Here is a 27,833-nt window from a genome sequence, read left to right on the forward strand (position 1 = left end):
TTACTTGTTTTTTTTATATTTCTTCACTCTTTTAATATCTCTTAAATATCAGAGAGAGAGAGAGAGAGAGAGAGAGAGAGAGAAAATCATACTCTGCACTGTTATCGACAATGTTCTTCCCGGACTCATTAAAGGACTACTATTCGCAGCTTGAACAGTTTCGGCCATGGTAGTTGAAGCCTGAGATATTGATACAGCAAGAGCATTAGACGGCGGTTGTGATGATGAATTTGCAAAAAGTCTTCTTCTAGCTGAGGATGGTGCACTGCCTGTAGAGGGTGATGGAAAGCGGTCTGTAACTGATGGTCCACCAGGTGACTGGTGTGCATCTAAAATATATGAAAGCAAATAATTAAAGGGAAAGACAGTGAAGGGAAAACATATTCAAGCATAATTTAAGAAGCATATATAAAATGGGCTTCCAGCATTTATGGAATTTTATTTATCACACATTGAAGTCTGAGTAAGCATCTTACTAATTTATCACATTTCAAAAGTACATGAAAAAAATTCTAGAATATACAAGATGCCCAAAAGAAACCTTTATTATTAAAAAAGTCCATAACTTTTTTTTCTAATATGAAAAAACAGATAAAGTTTTCAGCATTTCAAAGAATAAGTATACAAAGTTTGTATAGCATGTACTTCATAGATCACTGGTTCAAATGTGATGCAAGAGAGTAGACCATAAAACAACATGGCGTCTGTTCTATAAAAAAGTTCAGTTGCTTGTTGTGCTCACTAATTTAGGTTCAACATAATTATCATCACATGCTTAGAATGGATCCATTAAGTGTTCCCACCTTTTATGCATAATAATGGAAAAGTCTGATTGTGCCAAAAGGTAGCATGAAAAGCTGTAAATGTCTTGTATGGTTGGAAAGTTCAGGAGAACATTTGTAATACATTCCATAGAAGCCAAAAAGTCAATTTCATGTGCTTCACAAAAAATTCAAATTTCGAAATCAACAGTATACTATGTTGTTCATAAAAGATTATATTTTTTGCTTATGATTTTACCCCAAACCAGAAAGGTAATAGAAAATAAAGTACTTAGTACCATAAATGGGTTGAAGGTTGAGAAGTTGAAGAAGATACTTGTTGAAATTAGACTTGAATTTCTGTAGATTGTAATCTTCAGGAAATATGTTTGAAGGGAGGTTGTTCCAGAAAACAGAAGTGGAAGGAATAAATGAAGAAAAGTTGGTTCTGTGAGTTTGAAGTTGGACAGTAAAAGAATGATGATATTGTGACACTAGTTCAGAATGGTTTGGAAGAGAGAGACAGAGAGAGAGAGAGGGGGGGGGATTGTAAAAATCAATTCAGAACAACAGTGCACATGAAAGTATCTATAGAAAGGACATGCAGCAGAAACAGAATGCTGTGTGTGTGTATGTGTGTGAGTGAGAGAGAATCGTTAAGTAAAATCAGCAGAGAGAATTGTTAATTAGCATCAGTAGAGAGAATCATTAATTAGCATGATGCAAGAAAGCAGACTTATACAGCATCAGCAAAAAAAAAAAAAAAAAAAAACGCACCCTTACCATTATACCTTCTTCAACAATACTGTTGAAGAAGGAGACAGCAGTCTCCGAAAGCTTCAGGTTTTATCGCTTTTAATCCAGTTTATTTTAGATAATTTTATTGCTTCGGTATATTTTTAACGTTTTATCGTAGTTTATTTTATCGTAATTTATTGTAATATTTTAGTCTTCCGATAGTGTATCACATTATTTTATTATTTTTATAGTAAAAATTTTTTATTCCTTGGCTGGTGTTTGTCTTTAATTATTGCAGTATGGAATTTCCCAGCCCCATAGGCCTGTTTGAAGATACAGATGGAAGTTTTTTCCAGAAATCAACCACCTAAACGGTAAAGGCAAATTTCCGTACATTCTATTGTACAACTATCTTTCCTCAATTTGAATTTATATCCCCTCAGGTTCTTAATCTGGGGAAGAGAAAGAATCCTATCAGCATTGAGCTTGCTCTAACCATTCAAGGCCATATACACCTCAAACAGATCACCTTGCCGGTGTCTAGTCTCCAGACATGTAATTTGCAAAAGTTAAGCCTTTCTTCATAAGAGAAACCCTTTGTTCCTTTCACTAATCTTGTTGCCCTTCTCTGTATTCATTCCAGGAGCTCTACAATCTTTCTAAAATGAAGCCTCCAGAACTGTATACAATACTCAAGGTGTGGCCTGACCACTGCCTTATACAAATATTTAAACTAGTTGTCCTCTTCTGGAGTGTAGAAGCTTCATAGAGAAACTATTGGAGGGATTGGATAGGTAAAATGGAAAATGTTTTTTATTTCATTTTATTTATTTATTAATTTTTCTGATGCTATATAAGCTTGCTTTCTTGCTTCATTTGTCACTGCTTATGCTAATGTGTCTGTTCAAAAGATATGGACTTTTCTAATGACAAAGATGTCCCCCTCCAGGCAACCTATATTCTAGGGACCATAACGGAAGGGGTTTCAGTGTAAAGACATGCTAGAAAATATGTTCCTTTGGAGTTATTATGCAAGAAAATGATTTGCAATGATTTGAAACTTTGTACACAACCAGGAAGTGGTGGACACTTAAACAGACCTAGAGGAAATTGTACAATCTTACAATAAGTTTTCTGAGCAATGCAGATAGGCTGATAGGACCTATTTTTCTTTTTGTTGCTTCATCTTTTTGTTCATGTCTCTTAACGTTTTCTAGAAGAAAATAATATTCTGATTTCATAATGATATTTTGGTCATTTAATATGAAACTGGCCCCAGGATGAGAAAGATAATTTTGGTAGTAATAGTAATCGTGGCATGTGATGCAAGAAAGCAAGCGTATGAGCTTATGTAGCATCGGCCAAAAAAAAAAAAAAAAAAAAAAATTCACACAACCATTCCCTCTAAATGTTTGTCCAGTTCTTCCTTAAATTTATTTAACTTATCAACTTGCACAACGACAGATGAAAGTTTGTTCCAGCAATTAACCATCCACTGGCTAAAGGCAAATTTCTGCACATCTATTTTACAGCTGTCTTTCTTCAATTTGAATTTATGGCCCCTTAGGTTAGTAATCTGAATAAGTGGAAGAATCTCATCAGAATTCAACGTGCTCAACCTATTCAAGGGCTTATACACCTCAATCAGATCGCCTTGCAGGTGCCTAGTCTCCAGCTGCTGCAATTTGCAGAATGTAAGCCTCTCTCTTGATAAGAGGATCCATTCATTCCCCTCACCAATCTTGTTGCCCTTCTCTGTACACGTTCAAGCAAATCTAATGACAAAGGTGTTCCCCTCCAGGCATCATTCCTAAAATTAGGCCCCCAGACCTGTAAGCAGTACTCAAGGCATGGCCTGACCATTGCCTCACCAATCTTGTTGCCCTTCTCTGTACACGTTCAAGCAAATCTAATGACAAAGGTGTTCCCCTCCAGGCATCATTCCTAAAATTAGGCCCCCAGACCTGTAAGCAGTACTCAAGGCATGGCCTGACCATTGCCTTATACAGAGGGACAATCACCTCCTTTTCCCTGCTAGCAAAATTCCTGTATATTGTTAAAAATGCATTCATTTTTAGCCGTCTTGGTTCATCCTTGGAGAGAAAAGGCATCCATGCTTTTGCCATTGCCCTGTATTTGAAGAAACACTCACTTCCCAGAGGAGGCTGTAATACTTTGGGTTTTGCACGTGCAGCAGAGGCCGCACCCATGAAATACCAAACCACCGCCAGGTGCCTGCTACGTAGCGGCCAGAGGTTATTTATTCGATCGGAGTGGACAGGCCTCGGGGCACGTTGTTGGCAAAACAGGGGGATAGACACGACGCTAATTGTAGAGAAGAGGAGTCACATTTGGGAAAATAATACTTCTGTTGTAATTTGAATCAGGCATGAGCAGAGTGTTTGTTATTTCGTAGATTCCTTGTGTCGGAGTGGGCAAGTTTTATGTCCGATTGGCCTTTGTCCAGTTCAGAGACGCAACCGCATACAAACATGAAATTCTTTTTACTACCTTCATAAATCGGATTTTTGGTTGAGTCAGGTCTCTGTAAATGACAGTTCCCCAGATGTTGTTCTGCCAGATGAAATTAACCAGAGGAATGCAAGAGGGGTTGGCAAGAAAAGGGGGACATATAAATATGCGAAGAGGGGGAATTAGCAAGAGGGTGGTTAGTCGGAGTCAATGGTGAGAAGTTAGTTGGAGTTGGTAGTTAGTAAGTTGGAGAGCCGTAGTGATGATAGTCTTTTGTTGAGAGTGGAGAAAACACCCTTAAGAAAAGGAGTCGAGAGGAGAAAACCCATTGAGGAGATATAGAAAGGAATCGAAGATGAACTACTGTCCTGTAACTACAGTTCCAGAAGCGATGCTGAATTACTCGGGTAAGTCAACCCTTGTTGCTTAATAACAAAATGTACGAAATTGCCCAAAGTCAAATCTACCCCCCCCCCCGGTATTATTCGTATTTTTAGACATCTTTCTTCATGGACACACACACACACTTTGATAAGTCTGTTATTACATTTACCATTTCATATTTAACAGATATTGTAACCTATCACCATGAATGTCTTAATATTAATTATAACCTACAAACTTACAAGTTCCACAAGTGTGTTGTAATATTTGTCAGCTACGAGAAATAATTGGCTGTATGAACCCATATGAAGAACACTGTTAATTTGTTATATCAATAGCAGCAATATTTTAACCCAAGTAGTCTTATGCAAGTGTTACCCAAACCATGACCAGTTCTTTAATGATTAATCGTACAATTTAGTATGTTTAATGAACCTTGTTTAGTTATTGATTCTGCCTTGTGACAATTCTCTGCTACACATAACTCACTGAGTAAATCATTGATTATGAACCATAGTTAAGTGGCGCTCAAAGATCCAATTGTAAAGAAAGGTTTTGAGTGAAAACCCAACGCAATCTTCGATGCTGCGAGTTTGCTCTCAGTGTCAATCTGAGTGAGACTCGACGGCACAAGATTTGTCCTAATCCAAACTACTGGACTATCATATGAAACCCAGGTTTTCTGGATATGCATATCAGCGTGCATTCTGACCAGCAGTTGTATACTTCACAGAGAGCTTCAACTGATGGCAAGATTGAACCAGCAGCACATGGGTAAGCACACACGCTATAACAGAAAGAGCCCGCAGAACAATATCATTGAAAAAACCCCATGACCTGCTCTTGCAGCCTGTCTGCATTGTTCAGAAAACTTCATATCTAACTGCACAATTACTCCCAGGTCTTTTTAATTTTCTACCACCCTAAGTGTAGTACCACACAGTTGGTACGTTCCTCTGGGGTTACTTCTACCCATATACAGTACTTTGCATTTGTCAACGTTAAACTTCAGTTGCCACTTCTCAGCCCATCTTCCCAAATTTTCTAGATCCTGTTGCAATAGCACACTGCCATTACTGTCATTAACAATCCTGCCAACCTTTGCATCATCTGCAAACTTCGACACTAAGCCTGATATACCTTCATCAATATCATTGACAAAATATACAAAACAACTGTGGACCCCACACCGCACTCCGTGGGACTCCACGAAGAGCAGCACCCATTGATTAACACCCTGTCTTCTCCCACTCAACCATCCTTTTATCCATTGTAGCAACTTACCCTTAATACCATTCTGCTCCAATTTATACAGTAATCTTCCACGTGAAAGTGTCAAAAGCTTTCCTGAAATCCAAGTATATGATATCAAAATTATTTTATGCATCCAGTTCCTTTGTAACCACATCACAATATCCAATCAAATTTATCAGACAGGACTGTTCCTTAACAAACCCATGCTGTGACTGAATTATTGCTGCAGTCTTGTCTAGATGATCCTGTAATGCATCTTTAACCAGTGACTCCATTATTTTACCTGGAATAGAAGTTAAACTAACTGGTCTGTAATTATTCCTATCACCCTTCGATCCCCCCTTTCTGAATTGGAGATACATTTCAACATCTCCAGTCAGTGGGGACCTCCCCTGAGTCCAAGGATGCTCTCATAATTATGGCTAATGGTTTGCTTAGTACGTTGCAAAGCTTTAAGCATGTTGAGCATTGAGGAAAATTGATAAGATTATACTGTTCAATATGATGTCAGCCATATTCAGATCCTGGATACGAGGTTACTAAAGTGTTGGCCAAGATTTTTGCAGCTCTGGCAAATGCTAATTTTTTCTATATATTTATCATTTTATTGACTTAATTGTTATACTAAATTATTTTCTATAAGTAGCTTTATAGTCCAACTCAAGCTCCTTGGTATATTTCAATTTCGATAGTGATTTTGAAAGTTAATACTTAAGTGTCCATAGATCTTACCATTCGTAACTTCGCACCACTGTTATACGATATGGAATAGTGTAACATAAATCCCAAACATTATAGCATAAGGTTTAATGTAAAACTAAATAGCGAAACAAGTAGCACTGTATTAGATATCTGATAGATTAGTATAGTATCATCAATTAATCAGTAAAATTTATTAATCTTATTAAATTATACTTAAATGGAATCATGATCCAGACCAGAGGAGCGAAGCAATGACTAGAGCAGAAAAGCAAAGTCACGATAATACTGTGGCTCGCGAGAGAACTGAAGGGGCGATTCTCCAATGCATCACAATCTAAAAAAATGTGCAAAATGTGAAATGTTTGCAGACCTGTATAGAACAGGACATGAGCCAGCCAAGAAGGATGTCTTTGTGTGACTGTGAAGAAATTAGGCACCACCTCAGCATTCTGATGGGCAACTAGAGAGTTTGAGGTGTAGGGTAGATGCCCTCAAAGAAATTAATATGAGGGGCCCATCAAACTCTCAGCTGCCCAATCAATGCCAGAGCTCAGTGCTGAATGCACTGGTCCCACAGGAAGCAGTCATTGTTGGTGACTATTGTCAGGGATATGGGGAACATATTATGTAAAAAGGATAGGTGCAATAGGACCAGGGTATATAGGCCAGGGTCGAAAGTTGATGTTGTAGGTCAGATATCATCTTTTCAGGGCACAAAAAGTGATAGTTGTACACATTAGCACTAATGACCTTAGGTATAATGGATCTGCAGATTTACTTAACAAGTAGAGGTCAATGGTGAAAAAGTCGTGAGATGGGATTAAATTTGAAAGTGTCTTCAATTCTGCCCAGACAAGACAGGAGGGAGTATATAATGAGAGCCTTGTCAATCAATTTGGCACTGGAGAGATTGTGCAAGGAACACGGTGTAGAATTTTTTTCAGCATGATCTGTGTGATAACAGAAGAGACTGCTTCAACGGCGATGGGATACACTGAAATAGAAAGGATACAAGAATATTTGCTGATGCTATTGAGGCAGCGTTAAGTGGTTCTTCAAAAAAACCCCACAACCAGATGTCGCATGGGGGTGAGGTCCGGTGAGGTGGCCAAGATATCTGGAAACAACGGCTGATGACCGTTGGGTCGAGGTGTGGTGCCCACACCACATGGAAGAACGCTGCCCCTCTATGTTACCAGGCAGTACTAGGAGGTACATGACTCTCATCAAATGGTGAAATACCACCACTTTGCTTATTGGAGTCTTGAATTGGGGAAACCCATGTTTAGTCTCTAGAGCTAAGTTCCGGTAAACCCTTCCCTATCTCTTCCATCATGCAGTATGATTGATGACTTTTGAGGTTATGATGAACGTCGTGGCGAGATCCAATATTCCTTACATTTAGAGGGTACAGCTCTAAAGCGGTGTTCGCAGGCCAGCCGCTAGTTAGTACACTGGACCGAACCTATTGGTAACTCTCTAGGAGGCTTCCGGATCAGCTAATGTATAATCTTGCTACCTCTACTCTGCCAGATAGTGACTGGAGGGATTCCGAGTAGTGTGTATGCGGGGGGCATTGTAGAGGCCACGTTATGTCAAAGATATGGATATATTCTTACCATGTTTGTAAAATAATAAGAGAAGTTTACCTCAATATAATATGTACAACACTTCCGTATGATACTCTCCAGCAATTAAAAGGAAAAATCGCAAATCTTGCATTACAATTAAAAATGAAAAATAATTAAAACTCAATGTTGGACACAATTAAAAAATTTAGGGGAGGTAGGTAACATCTAAAGGAATGTGAATCGCATAGGAATCCATAACTGGAAACGTCACCGTAAGTCGGTACACGGTGCTGTTCATCAGTTCGTGAGAGAGAAAATTTCTTGTTTACTCATTCAAGCGGTATGCGCCGCACAAAGAGCATGCATCGATATAAGAACTGTGAGCTGGCAGACATGCAACTAGTGTATGGATTAGCAGAGGGGCCCACACGGTGTGCACCCCCATGCGGCACAACATTACTTCGCAATAAATATGTGGGCAGGTATGGTCGGTGACTGCTTAGTCGGTCCATACCTGTTACCATCCCGCATGAACCCTGCTAAATATCGGATCATTCTTGAACAAGTTCTACAGGGTTACTTGACGATGTTGTTAGAGAAAATGTGAGACACAACATTTTGTTTCAACATGATGGGGCGCCTGCCCATTATGGAAGGTATGTTCGTGACCATTTGAACAGGCGTTTTAGGCGTCGATGGATTGGCCGTGGTGGACCCGTTGCCTGGCCCCCACGCTCACATGATTTATCAAGCCTTGATTTCTTTCTGTGGGGGCCCCTCAAATCTATTGTGTATGAATCGCCTGTGGAGACGGAAATGGATCTCGTGTCGAGACTCGTCTGCACTGCTGCTACTGTCAAAGAAACTCCAGGTGTGTTCGACTGTGTCCGCCAATCCATGCTGAGTCAGTGTCACGCATGCATCGCATCTCATGGTGGAACCTTCGAGCATCTGTTGTAACATCATGAAATGCATCCATCTCGTACTCCATTGCTAATATTATGTCAAATAAATGTTTGCTACTAATTACTGTCGTGTCATTTCGGCTTCTTGTGCCTATGCTACTACTTCCCAGTGACGTTTCCAATTATGGGTTCCTATGCGATTCACATTCCTTTAGATGTTACCTACCTCCCCTAAACATTTGTACCAATATTTTTGAGACACCCTGTATAGATTGTCAGATAACCTGTAACCATTATTGCCAATGAAGGTGGCTGCTACTGCCGAAAGCCCCTGTTTTAGTGATTTTAATTTTATATTTTATCACATTGCATTTTATTCTTGTTATATACCATTTTATTTTATATAGTTTATACAGTCAGTATGTGTATTTTTATTTTATTTTAAAAGACACATTTTATCGATTTGAATCAGTGTTTTAGTAGAATCACATACGAACCACTAGGTGGCAGTGATCACAGTGTGCTGATGTGGATTTACTCAAAGAGGTAACTACCATCAGGGGTAGGGAAAAGGGAAGGATTTTTGCTTTCGAAAAGGTGACTACGGTGATCTGAGACAGTTTTTAAATTCTATACAGTGAGACCAACTGATGATGTTACCAACAGCAAATTCTAAATGGGAAGCATTCAAAGAATTAATCGTGGAAGCTACTAGGCTTCTCATACCAACTAAGAAATATTGTTCAAGTTTAGGCCTAAATGGATTTCAGATGAAGTAATGAGATATGTGGCAGAGAAGAAAAATGCATGGGATACATATAAATTAACAGGTGACAGTGAAGCCTATGGCAGATATAAGCTAGTCTGTTATCAAGTCACAAAGGAGGTTAGGCATGCAAAGGCAGATTACGAGAAATCTTTGGCAAAGGATGCAAAGAAAAACAGTAAAGATTTCTTTACTTATGTAAACTCCAGAAAGAAGGGGATGAATCAGATTGGTCCACTTGATATCCATGGTTCAACTGCTCAGGTAGCTAACAAACTGAATGAGTATTTTGCATCTACATTTACACATGAGGAGTTATTGAGGGAGGGGAATGCCAGAGGCGTATTAAACTCTGGCAGTGAGCTAAATGATTTTGAAATACCTCAGAGCAAAGTGGAGGAGAAATTGCTGAAGATAAACATAAGAAAGACACCTGGGGTGGATGGGATCTATCCAGTTATATTAAAGGAGGAAGCAAAGGAAGTAAGCAAGCCCTTAGCCATAATTATGAGAGCTTCCTTGGACTCAGGGGAGGTACCCATTGACTGGAGATGTGCAAATATGGCCCCAATTCGTAAAGGAGGATCAAAGGGACGCAAGTAATTACAGTCCTGTTAATTTAACTTTTGTTCCAGGGAAAGTAATGTAGGCACTGGTTAAAGAAGCACTGCAGGATCATCTAGACAAGATTTTAGTTATAGTTCAGACACAGCATGGGTTTTTTAAGAGGAAATCTTATCTGACGAATTTGATTGGATTCTATGATGTCACAAAAGAACTGGATCCAAAGAATAATTTTGATATCATATACTTGGATCTTAGGAAGGCTTTATACTGTTTCACATGGAAGACTGGCATTGGTGGCAAATTGCTGATATGGATAAAGGGCTGGCCGAATGGGAGAAGACAGAGGGTAGTAATCAATGGACACTGTTCTTCATAGACTAATATTATTCGTGGAGTCCCCCTGGGTTCAGTATTGGGTCTGCTGTTGTTTTATGTATTTATTAATAATATTGATGATAGCATATCAGGCTTAATGTCTAAGTTTGCAGATGATATGAAGGTTGCTTGCCAGGGTTGTTGATGACAGTAAAGATAGTATGCTACTGCAACAGGATCTAGAAAAGTTGAGCAGATGGGCTAAGGGAATGAAAAGGACCTGGGGGGGTAATTGTGAAGTCAGATATGAAGTTTTCTGAGCAGTGCAGAGGGTCTGCAAGAGTAGCTCATGGTGTTTTGTCAATGATATACAGGAATTTTTCTAGCAGGGAAAAGGAGGTGATTACTCCCTTATATAAGGCAATAGTCAGGCCACACCTTGAGGCATACAGGTCTGGAGGCCTCATTTTAGAAAAGATGTAGAACTGTTTGAATGAGTACTGAGAAGGGCAACAAGATTAGTAAATGGAACAAAGGGTTGCTCTTACGAAGAAAGGATTAAGTTTTTTCAATTAGAGTGTCTGGAGACTAGGCAGCTGTGAAGTGATCTGATTGAAGTGTATAAGGCTATAAGTGTATAATGGTTGAGCAAGCTCAATGCTGATGGGATTCTTCCTCTTGCCCAGATTAATCACCTGAGAGGACATAAACTGAAACTGAGGAAAGACAGTTGTAGAATAGATGTGTAGAAGTTTGCCTTTAGCTAGCGGGTGGTTGATTGCTGGAACAAAGTTCCATCTGTCATCGTAGAAATTGACAGAATAAATAAATTCAAGGCAGAACTAGACAAACATTTTGGGCTAATGGAGGGGTGAAACGAGAAGGGTTTTATTTATTTATTTTATTTTATTTTTTTTTTGCTGATGCTGTATAAGCTTGCTTTTTTGTATCGTATGTCTCTACTAATGCTAATGGACTTTATCAAGAACATATTCAGTCCCATGTTAGTGTAATTTTTACCTCTTCTTGAAATATGGTATTCTTAATGTCATATTGTAACTGTGCTTGCCCATTACTAAATATGCCTGTAAATAAATACATCAGTAGCAAAATTTCAGAATAATAATAATAATAATATAAAAAAAAAAAAAAGACGAATAGAAAATTATCAATATTGAGTAATGTACTTCTAATTAATATACGGGGTCTTTCACTGGTTTTAAATTTGAATAACTAAAGATATACAAATAATGGAACTATTTTGTAAAAATTATATGAAATTTACTCTTAAAGATTCTTAATGCAGTTTTTAATAATCACACTTCAACATGGCCACTATCAATTGTCAACTGCTCCAGTTTCTTTAAAATTTTTCATCCGACTACTTATTGACTTTTTATGGGGTGCATCTTTTTTATAATGAGTAGTGAACTTCCTTCTTAGAGTTGCCACTGATTTAAAATCTGCAAGCCAAAGCATGCAGTTAATTTTTTATTCAATTGTTACCATTTGGGGTCATTCAATATCTGCAAATAAAAAAAAAAAAAAAAAAAAAAACATATTTAAATGGATGAAATTATTATATAAAAAACTTTTAGGATTGAACTTTTATATAATTTTTACTAAATGGATCTCTTATTTGTTAAACTTTAGCGATTAAAATTTAAAACCGGTGTGAGACTTTATGACCACCCTGAATATACTTATTACTGTCAATAATTGGAATGCAATTATATAACAAATGGAAACCACAATCACCTCGTAATGGAAGATTTCTTTCATGTCCTGTAACTCTGCGCAAAGCAGGATGAGCAAGAGGTGAAGAGAGTGGCTGAGTTCCTCCTGCTGAAGATCCAAGATGACCAGGCAGTGAGACCTAAATAAAATACTTTATTTTGGTTTACTTTTGTCTACAAGGACTTAACCGTCACATAATACATATGGAACTATTACTCTCAAAACAGGAATTGCTAAGTAGGCAGAACAGACAGGAATTTTTATTCCAGTATCATTAATATTGATAGTGGTATTGATAATTAATCAGTGATATTATAATGCTAATAATATAACTGATATAAAAAAAAAAAAAAACTCAAAACATTAAACTTTTCTAAACGTCAATTTATTTAGAAAACCTATAAGTCCTGTTTCTTCTTTTACAATAATTATACTCTTATGATATAAATACAGATAAATTAGTATAAAATCATCTTTTTTATGGACACATATGAAAACAGTTCGCTTTCAGGAGAAAAAATAAAAATTTCAAAAAAAGTCACGGAACTAGAAGAATGATGTTAGGTAAAAGAATTTATTAAAAAAGTCAATCAATGGTATTAACAGCCAAGGGGATGGGGCCTGCCGAATGTATGCTCACTATTATAAGAGTATCATGTCAGTAGAAATACAGGCAAACTGTTATGCTGTGAAGGCTGAAAAACCCAGCATAATTCACAGATAAAACTCTGCCTTCTTCACCCAACATTGGTTATTTTCGGCCCTGACTGAAGAAGACTTTAAAAATTCTACAAGTCACTGGTGGAAACTAAACTCTGACCTCGAAACAAGTGGCACATGGCAATTTATCATGTCAACCAGTTTGTCCTGTCACCTGAAGGCACAGTTTTGGTTCCAGACTTTTCGGACACCCTGTACATGAGATAATGGTATATTGTTTTTTTTATAGTTTTACTTAGGCAGCTGGTAAGTGAAATTGGTCTGTAGTTATGGGAAACAAAATGATCTTTTCCTGTTTGTTTGTTTGTTATTTGATTTTTAGGAGCATTAGCAACTAAGGCCATATTGCTTCGGGATATGCGGTGGTCATTCCCTGACCTTTCCACATCCTCCATATTTGGTGGTGACGGCCTCGAACCCCGGTCTAATCAAGAAACGTGTGCTATGCACTGCTGCTGCTCCTTCCCACCTGGCTACGGAGGCGCCTTCTTTTCTTGATTTGAGGATTACAATTACATAGGAGGAATCACGGAACTAGAAAATGTATGTTGAAAGAAAATCTACTGAAAAATTTCAACAGTGAGAATAGTGATTTCTGATTTAGATGTTTAAGCAAGGTTATGATTTAGATGTTAAATCCCATCAGGGTCAGCAGCATTGTACTTGAAGTTTGATTCTTTTCTTGCAGTTTAGAAAATGTGAGCGTCTGGTTATAAGGTAGCTGACAGTTAGCTTTAAAGCTCAGTTTTGATTTCTCGGGATGCACCATGTGTGTCTCAGGCAGACAATTCAGAAAACAATGTCTAAAGCATTTGCAATATATGCAGGGGTTGAGTTCCCTTTCCATTCCAATTAAGAAGAGGAGAGTGCAACCTAAGATATTTAATATTTAGACACTATTTATTTTCCTAGACTATTCTAACATCAATATATTTGTTAACTAAGGATGCAAATCTTATTCATGAGTCTTTCATTATCCTTTCTCCAGAAGTAATGGGCTTTAGCTCTAAGCTTCTTATCGCTAATAAGATAGTGTTGGAGTATTAGTGAAATAAGTTTCATGCTGCATTTTTCCCCCTCGATAGAATTAGCAGAAAGGGTGGAAAATTATGCAAGAAATCAAACTTATAAAGCAACAGAAAAAAAAAAAAAAAACAGTTCATCCATCCATAACCTCCAAGAATTTGTCCAGTTGTATTTATTTACCCTTGAATTTATTCATCCCATCCACTAACACTACAACAAATGGAAGCTTATTCCAACAATCAACAACCAACTAGCTGAAAGCAAACTTCCACACATCTATCCTGCAACCATTCATCCTCAACTTGAATTTATGCCCCCTCATTTCTACAATTTGCAGAAATGAAGCCTTTCTAGGTAATAGCACCCTTTTGTTCCCTTCACCAATTTGGCTGCCCTTCTCTGCACCTGTTCCAGCAGATCTACATCTTTCTGAAGTGAGGACTCCAGACCTGCATGCAGTAATCAAGAAGAAACCTAACCATGGCCTTATACAAAGGGATAATCACCTCCTTATCCCTCTAGCAAAATTTCTGTATATCACTGACAAAATCCACATAAGCTGTCCTGGCAGCACGTCTGCACTGCTCAGAAAATTTTATATCTGATTGCACAATTACAACCAGATCTTTTTCATTCTCCACTATCCGAGTATAGTACTACACAGTTGATAAGTTACTCTGGGGTTACTGCTATCCATGTGCGGTACCTTGCATTTGTCAATATTAAACTTCAACTGCCATTTCTCAGCCCATCGACCCCATTTTCCTACATCTTCATGCAGTAGCTCACCCTGATGACTGTCATTAACCACTCTGCCAACCTTTGTATCATATGCATACTTAGACATTAAGCCCGTTATACCTTAATCAATATCATTGATAAATACTGAAAACAACAATGGACTCAGGGCTGAACCCTGGGAAACTCCACTAATAGTCCACAAACGGCAGTGCCCATTAATAACCACTCTGTCTTCTTCCACTTACCCATCCCTTTATCCATCAGTTGGTTGGTTGGTTGTTGGGTTTTATTGGTGCATTAGAAACCAAGGCTATAATGCGCCAAAACCAGGTGATATATAAAAATTTAATCCATAGCAGTAACTTGCCATTAATGCCACATTGTTAGAGTTTGCACTTTCTTTTATGTGGTATCAAAATCCTTCCTGAAGTCCAAGTATATGATGTCACAAGTTGTTGTTGTGGGCTTTAAGGCGCAAGGCACCTAACTATGGAGAAGTTCAGTGCTCTGTTTTTTTTTTATCAATGTGGACTGTGGTTGAAGTTTAAAGTGCGTTATAGATTTGTTGGAAGAAAGTAAAGATTCTGTCCATATGTGGCATATCTGCTAGGAAATTGTTGCTGAAAATGAGGCAAAGAGAGTTTGTTGTTCACTGCTGTAAATGGGGCAATCAATGAGTATAGGCTAGACTAAGATGGGTATTGCAGTTTGTGCACTGTGGTGGGTCAGCAGCCAAGAACAGACAAAGATGTGTCAGTTATGTGTGCCCTCTCCATAATCGGGCTAATATGACTTCATGTTGGTTCTCGCATATACTAGATTTCCATGGTTTACTAAGTAACTTGTCATTGCCTCGACTCTGCCAGATGTGTTGCCATTGTTCAAGACATTGTTTCTTTATAATGTAATTGTAGTCAGATGCAGGCGTAGTAAACGAATGGCCTATAGCAGTGATCTCCAAACTTATGGTTGCACATCCTTATTTTACTTAAAAGGACTAGCGTGCACCCCGGAATAAAAAATTAAATATATAAGTTTAATATTGTTTTTAATTTATAAATAATTATTTCATTATCATTATTATCATCAGCCATATGGTGCAAGGAAGCCTGAGGCTTTTGCTGCACCAGCCAAAAAAAAAAAAATAAATAAATAAATAATTACCTTGAGAGAGAGAGAGAGAGAGAGAGAGAAAACAAGAGTCAGAAGTAGAAGGGAATCACCAAGGAAGAGAAGAATGATGATATTCAGCTCAGGACCCTAGGTGTGCCAAGCCCACACTCACCAGATGTGAGCCCCTGGGGTTATTGGTACACTAGCACATATCCAGACCAGCTAGTGAATAATCTTGCTGCCGCTATTCTGTCAGCTATAACTGGAAGAAGTTTGAGTTGTGTGTGTGGAGGGGGACAGTGCAGATCATGATATAATGAGTTTGTTATACCTTGCCACAAGTACAATATAATATAAAATCTTCATAACGATTACACATCATGAATAGTGGAACTAATGGAAAAAATCTATTTGTAAAAAAAAAAAAAAAACACTAAGTCATCTCACAAATATATATTATCTCAATTCTAACCTCAATCTACAGAGCATTATATTATGGGTGAAGTAAGTCTTGGTTCCACTGGCATCAGGGATCTAATGCATCACTGAAATAAAATCTGACATATGATTCAAGGATTTTGTTTCTATATTTCACAGCAGTCAAAGTTCCTTTTACAAAGAGGTGCAGCCTCATACATACACTGCACATTAGTAATTTACATGGAAGGCATTATATCTAAATCACATATAATTTGAAAAGATCCCAAAAGATCACAGTCTAATTCGATGAAAAAATACAAAACAAAATGAAATCAACAGCACTTTTTAGTGGGAACAACATGCTTGAATATTTTTCATTATTGCTGGATATCTTGGTTTCATATTTTGGGAAACATCTACCCGAAGATGTGGTTCCAAGTTAAGTTTATTTCTAAACGTGGTTTCAATAATAGTCATTGCAGAGAAAGTCACCTCACATAGGTATGTTGATCCAAATGGAAGGATTGCATCACTTGCTCTGCTTCCTAAATCAGGATATTCATTTTTCAAACCCATCCAGAAATTATGCAACGGTTTTTCATGAAATTCAGCTCCTAAATTTTCATCTTCCCTAATGTCAATCTGCCGATATTGGGCAATGATCAGCAGGTGTTGAATCTTTACGGTTTCAACAAATGGACCTAAAACCCAATTATATTCTTTGTTTGACATATTTCCAAACAAAATTCTGTTTCCAATTTTTGTAGTGCCCAAGTATAGTTGTTTTTATTAATGATATATTCAAATCATTTTCAACAGAAAAATCACATAATGATCGAAACATCTTTTTTCAACCATCTCTCTCTGCACAGTGTGAGTATTTTTATTATTATTATTTTTTTATAAAAGCAGTTACCTTCTCGCACATCCTTAAAACATCGCCTTTACCTTGGAGAGATAGATTAAGGGTGTTCACCGAGCCCAAAGGGAGCATGTGGCTGCTTCGTTTCGGACATGAGCGAGACTGACAGCATGATCGCACAGTCACATATTGAAGTATTAAAAAAACATTTATTTATTTATTTAACAATTTTTATTTTCAATTACATTTCGAAAAACTGAAGTTTTCATAATTGATTAATATTGATTTATTGTGGATTTTCTTGTGCACCCCTAGGGGTGTGCACACCCAACTTTGGAGACCACTGGTCTATAGGATCAGTAGCAGTTTTGGCAGCTAGGGCAGTGTGTTCATTTCCAGAAATTTCAGCATGACCAGGGATCCAACAAAAGAGAACTTGTTTCTTATGGTTTAATTCAGTCAGAATGTTGCAGATGTGTCTAAGCAAGGGGTTATCATTCTTCGCATTCTGTTGTATAGCTTGGATAGCACTAATGGAGTCTGTATATATGATACTATATAATACAGTTGTTGAGAGTGTGTAATTTAAATCTACCTGGATAGCACAGAGTTCTGCAGTATAGCTGCTACATTCAGTAGGGAGCTTCTTGGATATGATAATGTTGGGAAATAGTGCCGTTGTAACAACATTGTCAGTTTTAGAACATCTGTGTAGATTGGTGTGTACTGGCCGTGCTTGGCTCCCAGTGTGCCACATATCTGCAGGATGTTCTGTTTGGACAAGGTGTGTTTTTCCCAGGCTGTGAATGAAAGGTAACACAGTGGTACATATGTCCAAGATGAGATTGTATGAGAGCCAATAGCCTGTATCTTATTAAGGTCAATTTGCCAGTCAGCCTGCAGTGAGCAAAGATGTAACCCGTTGGTAGATTTATAGACGGATAAGAACTGTAAAGCTTTCCCTATTTAGGGGAGAGAGAGAGACCTTTCAAGTGGGATAGTTTGAATGCCCTTTGACTTTTGCTGCATAGCTTAATAAAAGCATTTGTTGGCGTAGCATCAAGGAGCTGTCATATGCTTCAGCATATAGGCTCTGAAGCAATGATGTACGGTATACCCCTCAGCACTAGAAAAAAAGCACCATGGTGTACAGAATCAAGTCAAGTGCTTGATCTAGCAGAGCTATAAACTACAGAACTGTAGTCCAGAAGTGACAGTATTAATGCACGACACAAATGTAGTAGTAGTTTGTAATGGTCAGCTCTCCATGTTATGCCTGACAAAACTCCTAAGATGTTTGGCTTTTTAAATAGGTAATCTGGAGCGTCTTATAGGTTCAAAGGAAGGCGAGTTTTTGGTTGACTATCACACCAAGAAATTGTACACTAGGGACCACTGGTATGACTTGATTTTCTAGACAAAGTTCCAGGTGTAGAAGTAGGTTACACTTCCTACAGAAGTGTATCCCAATCATTTTTTGGTTTGAGAGACGAAATCCATTGTTTTGGGACTATTCAGCTAATTTGTTGATGGTACATTGCAAATGTCTTTCTATCATTTGCATATTAGGCAAACAGAAGGCTATACTGAACTCATTGGGGTATGAGGTAGTGGATACTGTTTGTTGTAGGTCATGTGTCATAGAATACATCATTATGTTAAAGAGAGTGGCACTTAGCACTGATCTTTGTACCCCTTCTATCAGAATTAGTTGTGAACTTTATTAGGTAATTCCGAGCTAGCAACCAGGATAGCCAGGCAGTGATAGTTTTTTCCATGGCCTAGCTCATACAGCTGGTGAATGCAATAGGTTGATAATGTTGCAGATTTGTAGGTTCGTGGTTTTGGAAATGCCAAAAAATAAGCATGCCGCCATTTATCGGGTAAAGTGTTTTCTTTGAATATTCTGTTGTAGAGAAATGAGAGATTGTATGCAGCACAGGATGCTGATCCAGAATTAAGTGTTTTTCAGCTCATGGTTTGTGTGCCTGAAAATGTGGCAAGTATGATGTCGTAGCTGGGATTTCCATGAAGGATCTACTTCAGGGCGTTTGCCATCTCCTCTGGTTTTGTAATATCATAGCCATTGACAGTAAGAATGGGACAGTTGAAGCACTGGTGTTTTATGCAAATTCGCTGAATTTTGTTTGGGTTTTTGTCGTTCTTTTAATTGTGGAAACAAAACACCTCCATGCTTCCCTTTTACTAGTCTGCCTGACCCCTTTTTGCCTTTGCTTGTTTAAACTGGATGAGGTTTGCTGTTGTTGGGAACTTCCAGAACACGGTCTGTTCTGTTTTTTAGATGCACTACATTCATCATTCCACAACACTTTTGAGTGGGCCAATATTTTTGTGGATTGTTTTGGAATCGCTTTGTCCACTGTCTGCAGTATTTGGTTAGATATATATTCTACTGCCAGGTTTATGGGTGTTTGTTGGCCCTGCTTTTCTTCTAGTGTTGCTAGTTGCTTGTACATGACCCATTCAGCTTTGGAAAAGTTCCATTTGGCAATTCAGTGAGATGATGGGGTACACTTGTCTTAGTGTGGCATATCACAGGGTAACAATCAGAGTCCAGTGGATTGTTGTGGATAGTCATCCAAATAGAGGATAGATGGTTGCTGAGGCAGATCCTGTAGGGAGAAGCGCATAAGTGCACACTCCATTATCGAGAGTTATCAGATTGTGTTGATCCAATGATTTTTCAATAGTTTGACCGCCATTGTCCAGGTTTATGTTTACCCATAGTGGATGGTGTCTGTTGAGGTCTCCTAGGATGCAGTAAGGTTTGTGAAGTAGTATCACTAATTCTTCTATTATTATTTGACTTAGCTTATATCGTGGTTAGGTGGAAAGTATAATGAGACTATGATAAGTCTAAATTAACACTGACCCATGCAGCATCTGCCTCAAGGTTTGTTTTTAGTCGGATTGATTTTGAGGGTATCTGGGAGTTGATGATAAGTAGTACTGCTCCATGTGCAAGATTCGGATTGTGTGCAACATGATCTTACCTATGCATTGTGTATTTCTGAAGAGAAATAAATTATATTTGGTGTCATCTTGGTTTCCTGTACACAGAATGCAACCCATTGTGTCTAGTATGTCAGTCAAATTACTACAATAGCCTCTACAGTCCACTGTAAGAAAGTAAGTATCATTTGGGTTTGGTGGAGCCCTCGATTTGTTTTCAAGGGACAAAAGGTTTACATCGCTCAAATTCACCTTTCGCATTCTTTGGGAAATATGGTTTCCCTGTATCCATCTCCTCATCGGTGAACAATAATAAAACCTGTTTATCTTGATATAAATTATATTCTGACTCCACGTAATCTATCTAATTTGAGTCAGGAGTAGTAGATACTGTAGTATTCTCTTGTTGAATGGCATCTGATTTTATTGTGATCGGCGTATTTATAGCTTTGCTTTGTTTTCTTTTCGTTTGGTGTGATGGACTGGGGACAATACTGACCTTGCCCCATTCAGCTAGAGAATTGCTTGGTGGTATAGTTACCTATGTTTACGTAGCAACTGAAACATGTTGTGTGGCTATTTGAGCATAAGTTAGCTTGTTATTATTCGGAACTGCCAAGACCTTTTTTGGCAGATTATATTATGTTCGGTTTTGTTCTGCTATATCAGGCCTGGGCAAACTTTTGGGCTGAAGGGCCACAATAGGAATTCAAAAAGAAAGTGCCGCACGTAAAATAGTATTTTTAGATATATATTATATGTTATCATGAAGAAGAAATATAACAAAAAAATTATTCTCTAACAACCAAGAATTTAATGAGATGAATGGAACTGTTTTACATCTTTCAGCATTTTTTTAATTTCGGGTGTTAATTTTGTAGTTGATATTCTTAAAACTGCTTGTAAATGTTCATCCGTGATGCTTGATCGTAAAGAATTTTTATTTAGATTCATGATGGAAAATGTTTGTTCACATATGTAGGTTGATCCAAAAATAACCAACATTTTTCGGGCAAAATCTTTAAGTTCATCGAATTTGTCCGAACTAAGAGTATTGTAAAATTTACAGATTTCCTCATGATGGTGCAATTCCCTTAAATCGGTATCACACTGCAGATCTATAATCTGAAGCTGTAGTTCACTCGGCGCACTATCAATTTCTATTGAAAATGGATCGCACACTATTGCCAAACTTGTCTCAATTTTTCGAAAGTCGCCAAATCTTTGTGAAAAGTCATCATTCAAAGCATTGATAATTTCACAATATTTTTAAAATTTATTTGCTGGAATCTTCAGCAACTTCATGGTTGGAAAGTGGTCTACCTTGTTAATTAATAAATGTCGAAGGAACAACTGGAGTTTTAATTGAAATCCATTAAAACTTTTTACCATATCATGGGTGTATAAATTTTTCCCTTGTAACACGGTGTTGTAAGTATTTAAGTGTCACGACGTCCAGGGTAAATGCAAAATCACAAATCCAGTTATTATCAGTTAATTCGGGAAAGTTCATAACATTTTTCAGTTTTAAAAATAGAGCGATGTCATCTTTAAGATCCCATACTCGCCAAAGAACTTTTCCTAAGCTAAAGCCATCGAATTTGGCTATGATGAGGAATATCTGTGTACTCAGATTCAATATCTTGAAGAAAATTAACGAATTGTCTGTGTTTCAGGCGATCGTATAAATTTACTAGTTTAATAATACAAGATGTGACATGTTCACATCTTGTATCACAACTTTTAACACATTTTTACATAATACTTGTCGATGTATAATACAATGAATTGTAATTAAATTATAATCGGGACAATTTTCTCAAATTTTATCCTGAATTTTCTTTAACGCTCCGACATTTTTACCTGTCAAACTTGGTGCTCTGTCAGTTGTTACACTTACCATTTTGTTCCATTGTAAATTATATCTTGTTAAGCATTTTCCAAATATATATCAACTCCCATTGTTTGGTCTTTAAAAGATACCATTGAAAGCTCTTCAATAATTTCAAAATTAGAAGTACATCCACGTATGAAAATTAATAATTGTGCAGTATTCTTTTGGCCGTTACTTTCATTGAGGGCTATCGAGTACCATGCTATGGATTCTAATACTGATAATAATTGCTCATTCAAATTTGTATCGATACATTCAATTCTTCTTACTACGGTTCGCCGAAAAAAAATTATATATTCTCAAATTTGTGTTTAATGTCAGGACATAATTCACAAGCTTCAGTCATACATTCCTTAATACAGTCTCCATCAGAAAAAGTCTCGTTGCTTTTTGCAATTATATGAGAAATAACAAAACTTGTCATCTACTGCAGCTTCTTGTTCCTTAGTTAGCTACGTAAACACATTTTGTTGTACTAGATAAATTTTGAATCAATCCATCAGCAGTTTTCATTCTCGCTTCCGGAGTTAAATTGGCACCATATTTTCAGTGGCGGATTACCCATTAAGGCAATGAGGCACGTGCCTAGGAGCCCCAGGCTTTGGGGGCCCCCAAGCCAAGACATTTTCCTATAATGTTCTAAAATAGATTAATGTTTTCAGTAAACATCATAAAAATCTTGATTAATTTAAGCGCAAATCTTGATTAATTTAAGTGCAAATTTAAGCAAAAAATTCAAAAGTACAAAATTTCATTTATTTGCCACCTAACTTTCTTTTATTATTATTTTTTTTTCATTATTATTTTTTGGGGGGCCCCCCAAATATAATTTGCCTAGGGGTCCCAAATATCCTTAATCCACCACTGCATATTCGGAATGTTTAGTAGTGAAATATCTTTTAATATTGTACTCTTTCAACGCTGAGACACTCTCCCGGCAGATGAGACAAATAGTCTCGTTATTTATGTTAGCAAAAAATATTTTGTGTTCCACTCTTCATTGAAGACACGATTCTCTTGTTGATTTTTTCGTTTTTTATTCATTTTTAAAAGGGCGTAACTATTATTTTTATTGCTACTGGCACCAAGATGATAACCAAAGATAACGCAAAAAAACTAACTGCGGGATGACCGTCAGAGACAACAGATTGGAACTGCGGCCAGTTAGCAGTTCTATCCTATTATTCCACAAACGCAGCAAAGCTGTTGTCGTCACACCAGTTGGCTGTTACCGTAGTTTGGCGCGGTTAGTTTATAATCGCAAATTATACGGTTGTAAAAGCGCCCATTGGCTTGCTCCAGTTCGCGCACAATTTCATTTCAATTTGAACAATACAGAGATGATAAAACAAGTTACAAATCGACAAATTCTATAATGTATTATACAAAGTATATACAAATTTATTTTTCAAAAAAAGGCGTCGCAAAAGGCATAAAATAAGTAAACTTTTTTCGAAAATACAATAATACAATTAAAGCTCGTGGGCCGCACAAAAATATGCAGTGGGCCGCATGCGGCCCACGGGACATTGTTTGCCCGGGCCTATGCTATATCTTTTGTTCACATTTCCAAAGGGGACACTCATTCGAATATGCCAGATGGGCTTCTTCACAGTTAAGACAGTCTGGTGTTGTGGCTGTGCAGTCTTTACTAGTGCAGGCAGTGGATCCACATGTGGCACAGAGTCAGCTGCTCCTCTGCAAAAGGTCTGTCAGTGCCCAAACTTCTGGCACTTCCAGTGCCATAATGAATTTCGGATGTAGGGTTCAACTCAGCAGTTAAGGTAACCTGTTTTGATCATTTTTGGTGGTTTGGATTGCCAAATTGAGGATTATATTCGAAGTAGGAACTAGTATATCATCCTTCATTTGTCAGAGTTCATCTTTCATTGATGACTCCATCTCATAGTTCTTGTTTCAGTTCTTCATCTGACAGATTGATGAGGTCCCATTCAGCGAAGATGCCTCTTGGCATGTTCAGAGAAAAACATGCTGAACATGCTAACAGAAGAAAAACATGCTAACAGAAGAAAAACATGCTAACAGAAGTTCCACCAAACATTATTAGTTTTTGTAGTTGCTTAGACTCTTGGGCAGTGACAACTTCAACCAGTAAGTCCCCTGATCTGAAATGAAGAACTGTCTTGGGAGTACCCATTGTGCTTTCTAGGCATGTCTGCACTAGGAATGGAGAGAGCTTTCCAATTTGTTGTTCTTAAGTTGAACAAATGGTGACAAAAGTTGAAGTTCAGATTCTGTGTCCATCAATATTTTGACTTTTTTTCTGCAACAAAACCAGGCTCCTCTTGCCTTGTCAGGGTTTCATCTATGAACTCAGAGGTTTCCTGGATTGTGGGAACTGCTTACTCCATTTTGCCCTGGAAAGGAGATCTTTTCCCTCCCTCTACGTTGTCAGCCTAGCCATGTGGAGACAGGGGCAGTACCACTTTTGTGACCAAGTGGTATTGGGTCAGTAATAATAAACAAATAAAAGGTAAAAAGAATGAAGGCTACATTTCCTTCAAACGAAGGAAAGTTATTTCTTTACTGAAGATTATTTAATTGATAGTGTAATGCTAAAAAAAGAAGACAAATTTATTTATTCAAGAAAAAGAGAGCACAACTTTATTATTATTATTAGCATATCGTGCAAGGAAGCCTGAGCCTTATGCTGCACCAGCTAAAAAAAAAAAAAAAAAATTAACCTGAGAGAGAGAGAGAGAGAGAGAGAGAGAGAGAGAGAGAGAGAGAGAGAGAGAGAAGTAGAAGGAAATCACCAAGAAAGAGAAGAATGATGATATCCAGCTCAGAAACCTGGGTGTGCCAAGCCCATACAACCAGATATGAGCCCCTGGAGTTATTGGCAAACACACTTGATCACAAAATCGCTTGGCACCTGAGGCTGCTGACTGAAGTCAAATTTCTGCACATCTATTCTGCAACTGTCCTTCCTCAATTTGAATTTATACCCTTCTCAAGTGTAATCTGAGCAAGAATCCCATCAGCACTGAGCTTGCTCAAACCATTCAAAGCCTCATACACCTCAATCAGATCACCTCACAGGTGCCAAATCTACAGTTGCCGCAATTTGCAGAATTTAAGCTTTTCTTTGTAAGAGCACCCCTTTGGTCCCCTCACCAATTTTGTGCCCTTCTCTGTACTTTCTATCAACTCTAAAATCCTTCCTAAAAAGAGGCCTGCAGTACTCAAGATGTGGCCTGACCACTGCTTTATACAAGGGGTTAATTACCTCCTTATCCCTGCTTGCAAAGTTGCTGTACATCATTAACAAAACACCACTAGCTGTTACTGGCAACCTTTCGGTACTGCTCCGAAAACTACATATCTGAATACACAATTACCCTCCAGGTCTTTTTCATTCTGTGCTAGTTTGGGTCTAGTACTCCGTAGCCGAGTGGTCATGAGCGGGAGTGCAGTAGCACACGCTCTTTAAGTAGACCGGGGTTCAAGCCCCTAACTGCTGAATACCGTCGATCTGCCAACCTGCAATGGACCAGCGTGGCAGATTATGGTCCATTTCCCTCGGCATGAATTGTTGAGGAGGCTTCCATCCTGCAGTGGATTGATAATGGCTGCACTTTTTACCTATTGTTGGTACACTATTCTGGGGTTACTGCTACCCATATGCAATACTTTGCATTTGTCAATTTTAAACTTCAGTTGCCACCTCTCAGCCCATCTGCCCAACTTTCTAGATCCTGTTACAGCAGTGTACCATCATTACTGTCATTATCAGCCATGTAAACCTCTATGTAATGTGGAATCTTGGACAATAAGCCTGATATACCTTCACCAATATCATTAATAAACATAGAAAACAACAATGGTTACAACACTGAACCCGGGGGGGACACCATTAATAACATTAGTCCACCAAGAGCAGTGTCCATTAATTACCACTCTTTGTATTCTCCCACTGAACCAGCCTATTATCCATAGTAGCAACTTGCCCTTAAGGCCAAACTCCTCCAATTTGCACAGTAGCCTTCCACGTGTAACAGTATCAAAAGCATTTCTAAAATCCAAGTATATCTTCTTCTTATGATTTATTCCACTTTTACAATGGTTCTCCTCAACTAAACATCGAAAAGTCATTCCTTTATTCTTTTTTTTCCATTTTCTTCTACCTTCCCAATCTCCGTCTACCAGTTCTCTTCTATTCATAGCTAATCTCACACCCTCTATCCAGGTAATTCTTGGTCTTCCTCTCTTTTTTCTTCTCTGTGGCATCCATTCCATGGATCCTCTAGGCAATCTGTTGTCCTCCATTTTCTTCACATGGCCAAATCACTCCAATCTTTTCTCCTATATTATATCAATGATTTTTTTTTGTACATTCATTACATTGCTTATCATGTTATTTCTAACTTTTTCAGTCCTAGACTTGTCAATCTTTGCCAGAAAACCAGGTCAACAGCCAACAGTTTATTTTTTTGTCTTTCACTTAAGGTCCAAGTCTCACATCCATATAAAAAAACACTTTGTAATATTGCATCATATATTTAATGTTTAGTTTTGTTAATAATATTTTTATTCCATAGCACAGAACTGAGTACTCCTATGACCTTTCTACCTTCACCCAGTCTTCTCGCAATTTCCTGCGCAGATGATCCGTCAGCCAGAATAACTGCACCCAAGTATTTAAGTTGCTGTACAGTTTTCACCTGTATTCCATCTAAATCCAGAACTTTCTCACTTTGATTCATGTACTCTGTCTTTTTTTAATGCCAGTCCCCATGTTTTATATTCCTCTAGTAACTTTCTGCCCATGTAATTTGCATCATCACTGTCCTGTGCTACCACACCTAGTACAGTCTTAGAATAACTTCTAGGTATAGCTTAAACAAAGTAGGTGACAAACAGCATCCTTGAAGTAGTCCTTTTGAAGTCTTAAATTTTCTTGATAATTTTGAACCGATTTTAATACAGCATGTATTGTTTTTGTAGATTCTTCTAATTATATCAATTAATGGCTGGCTTATTGATATTTTTTCCATAGCCTTCCATAGAAGATTTCTTGGCACATTGTCATATGCTTTCTTCCCTCGGGGCTAAAAGGAGCAGAAATGGAAACTGATGTATTTCCACGTTTAGAGCCTAAGTCTATGAACAGCACACTACATCTTGGTTTACCCCTGCGGGGTGGTGTACAAAGTCACTACGAATAAGCTCCCCAGGGGTGAGGTCATGACCTCCAGCCGCACCCCGCAGGGAACAGTCTATCATCAACATCCTCAATGTGATTTTCCAAACCCCAGCACACCCGCAACTACCAGAACAACTGCAGATCTGCGATGGAAATGAAGCATATCACATAGACCAAATGGAACCACCTTTTGCTCTAGAAGAACTACAACAGGCAGCGCAACAAATAAGGAATAAAAAATGCCCAAGGCCCAGATCTTCTGGAGCCGGAGATTATTAAAAAAAGTAGTAGACATCTCTCCGCAGACTTTGCTAAACCTCTTCAACACATGCCTGAAGACTGGAGTCTTTCCATCTGACTGGAAAATGGCTAACGTCAAATTAATTCTAAAAAATCCTACGAAGCCACCCGAACCACACCGGCCAATTGCCCTGCTCCCAGTTGCTAGTAAACTCCTTGAAAAGATGCTTTACAAGCGACTCCTGCACCACTATGAAGCTGCAAATCTCGTGATGCCCACACAGTTTGGGTTCAAACCCAGAACCTCAACAGTGGAAGCTCTCAACAGCCTCCTAAGTTTGGCTGCTGCCTGTGATAGGAAGTACTTCTTGGTTATTTTGGTCGATTTTGCTGGGGCGTTCGACACCATCTGGTGGCCGAGCGTCCTGGCCAGACTGCAGAAGGCAAAAACACCCATCAACCTTTACAAAATAATGAAGTCATATTTATCCAAGAGAAAAATACA

The 27,833-nt window shown here is 38.0% G+C and overlaps 1 protein-coding gene across 1 annotated transcript in view; it reads right to left on the reverse strand.

The window, feature by feature from the left end:
- Positions 1–27,833, reverse strand: part of LOC150079073 (retinoblastoma-like protein 1) — a 753,431-nt gene that overhangs the window by 229,891 nt on the left and 495,707 nt on the right. Inside the window, exons 15-16 of the mRNA XM_090383691.1 lie at positions 12,194–12,311; positions 93–329 (exon numbers count right to left, since the gene is read on the reverse strand). Coding sequence (XP_090239817.1) covers positions 93–329; positions 12,194–12,311 — 355 coding nt within the window. The remainder of the gene's footprint in view (positions 1–92; positions 330–12,193; positions 12,312–27,833) is intronic.

This window comes from Mastigoproctus giganteus, chromosome 10, assembly GCF_048544385.1.
Source record: "Mastigoproctus giganteus isolate SK-2022 chromosome 10, ASM4854438v1, whole genome shotgun sequence".
Classification (NCBI taxonomy): domain Eukaryota; kingdom Metazoa; phylum Arthropoda; class Arachnida; order Uropygi; family Thelyphonidae; genus Mastigoproctus; species Mastigoproctus giganteus.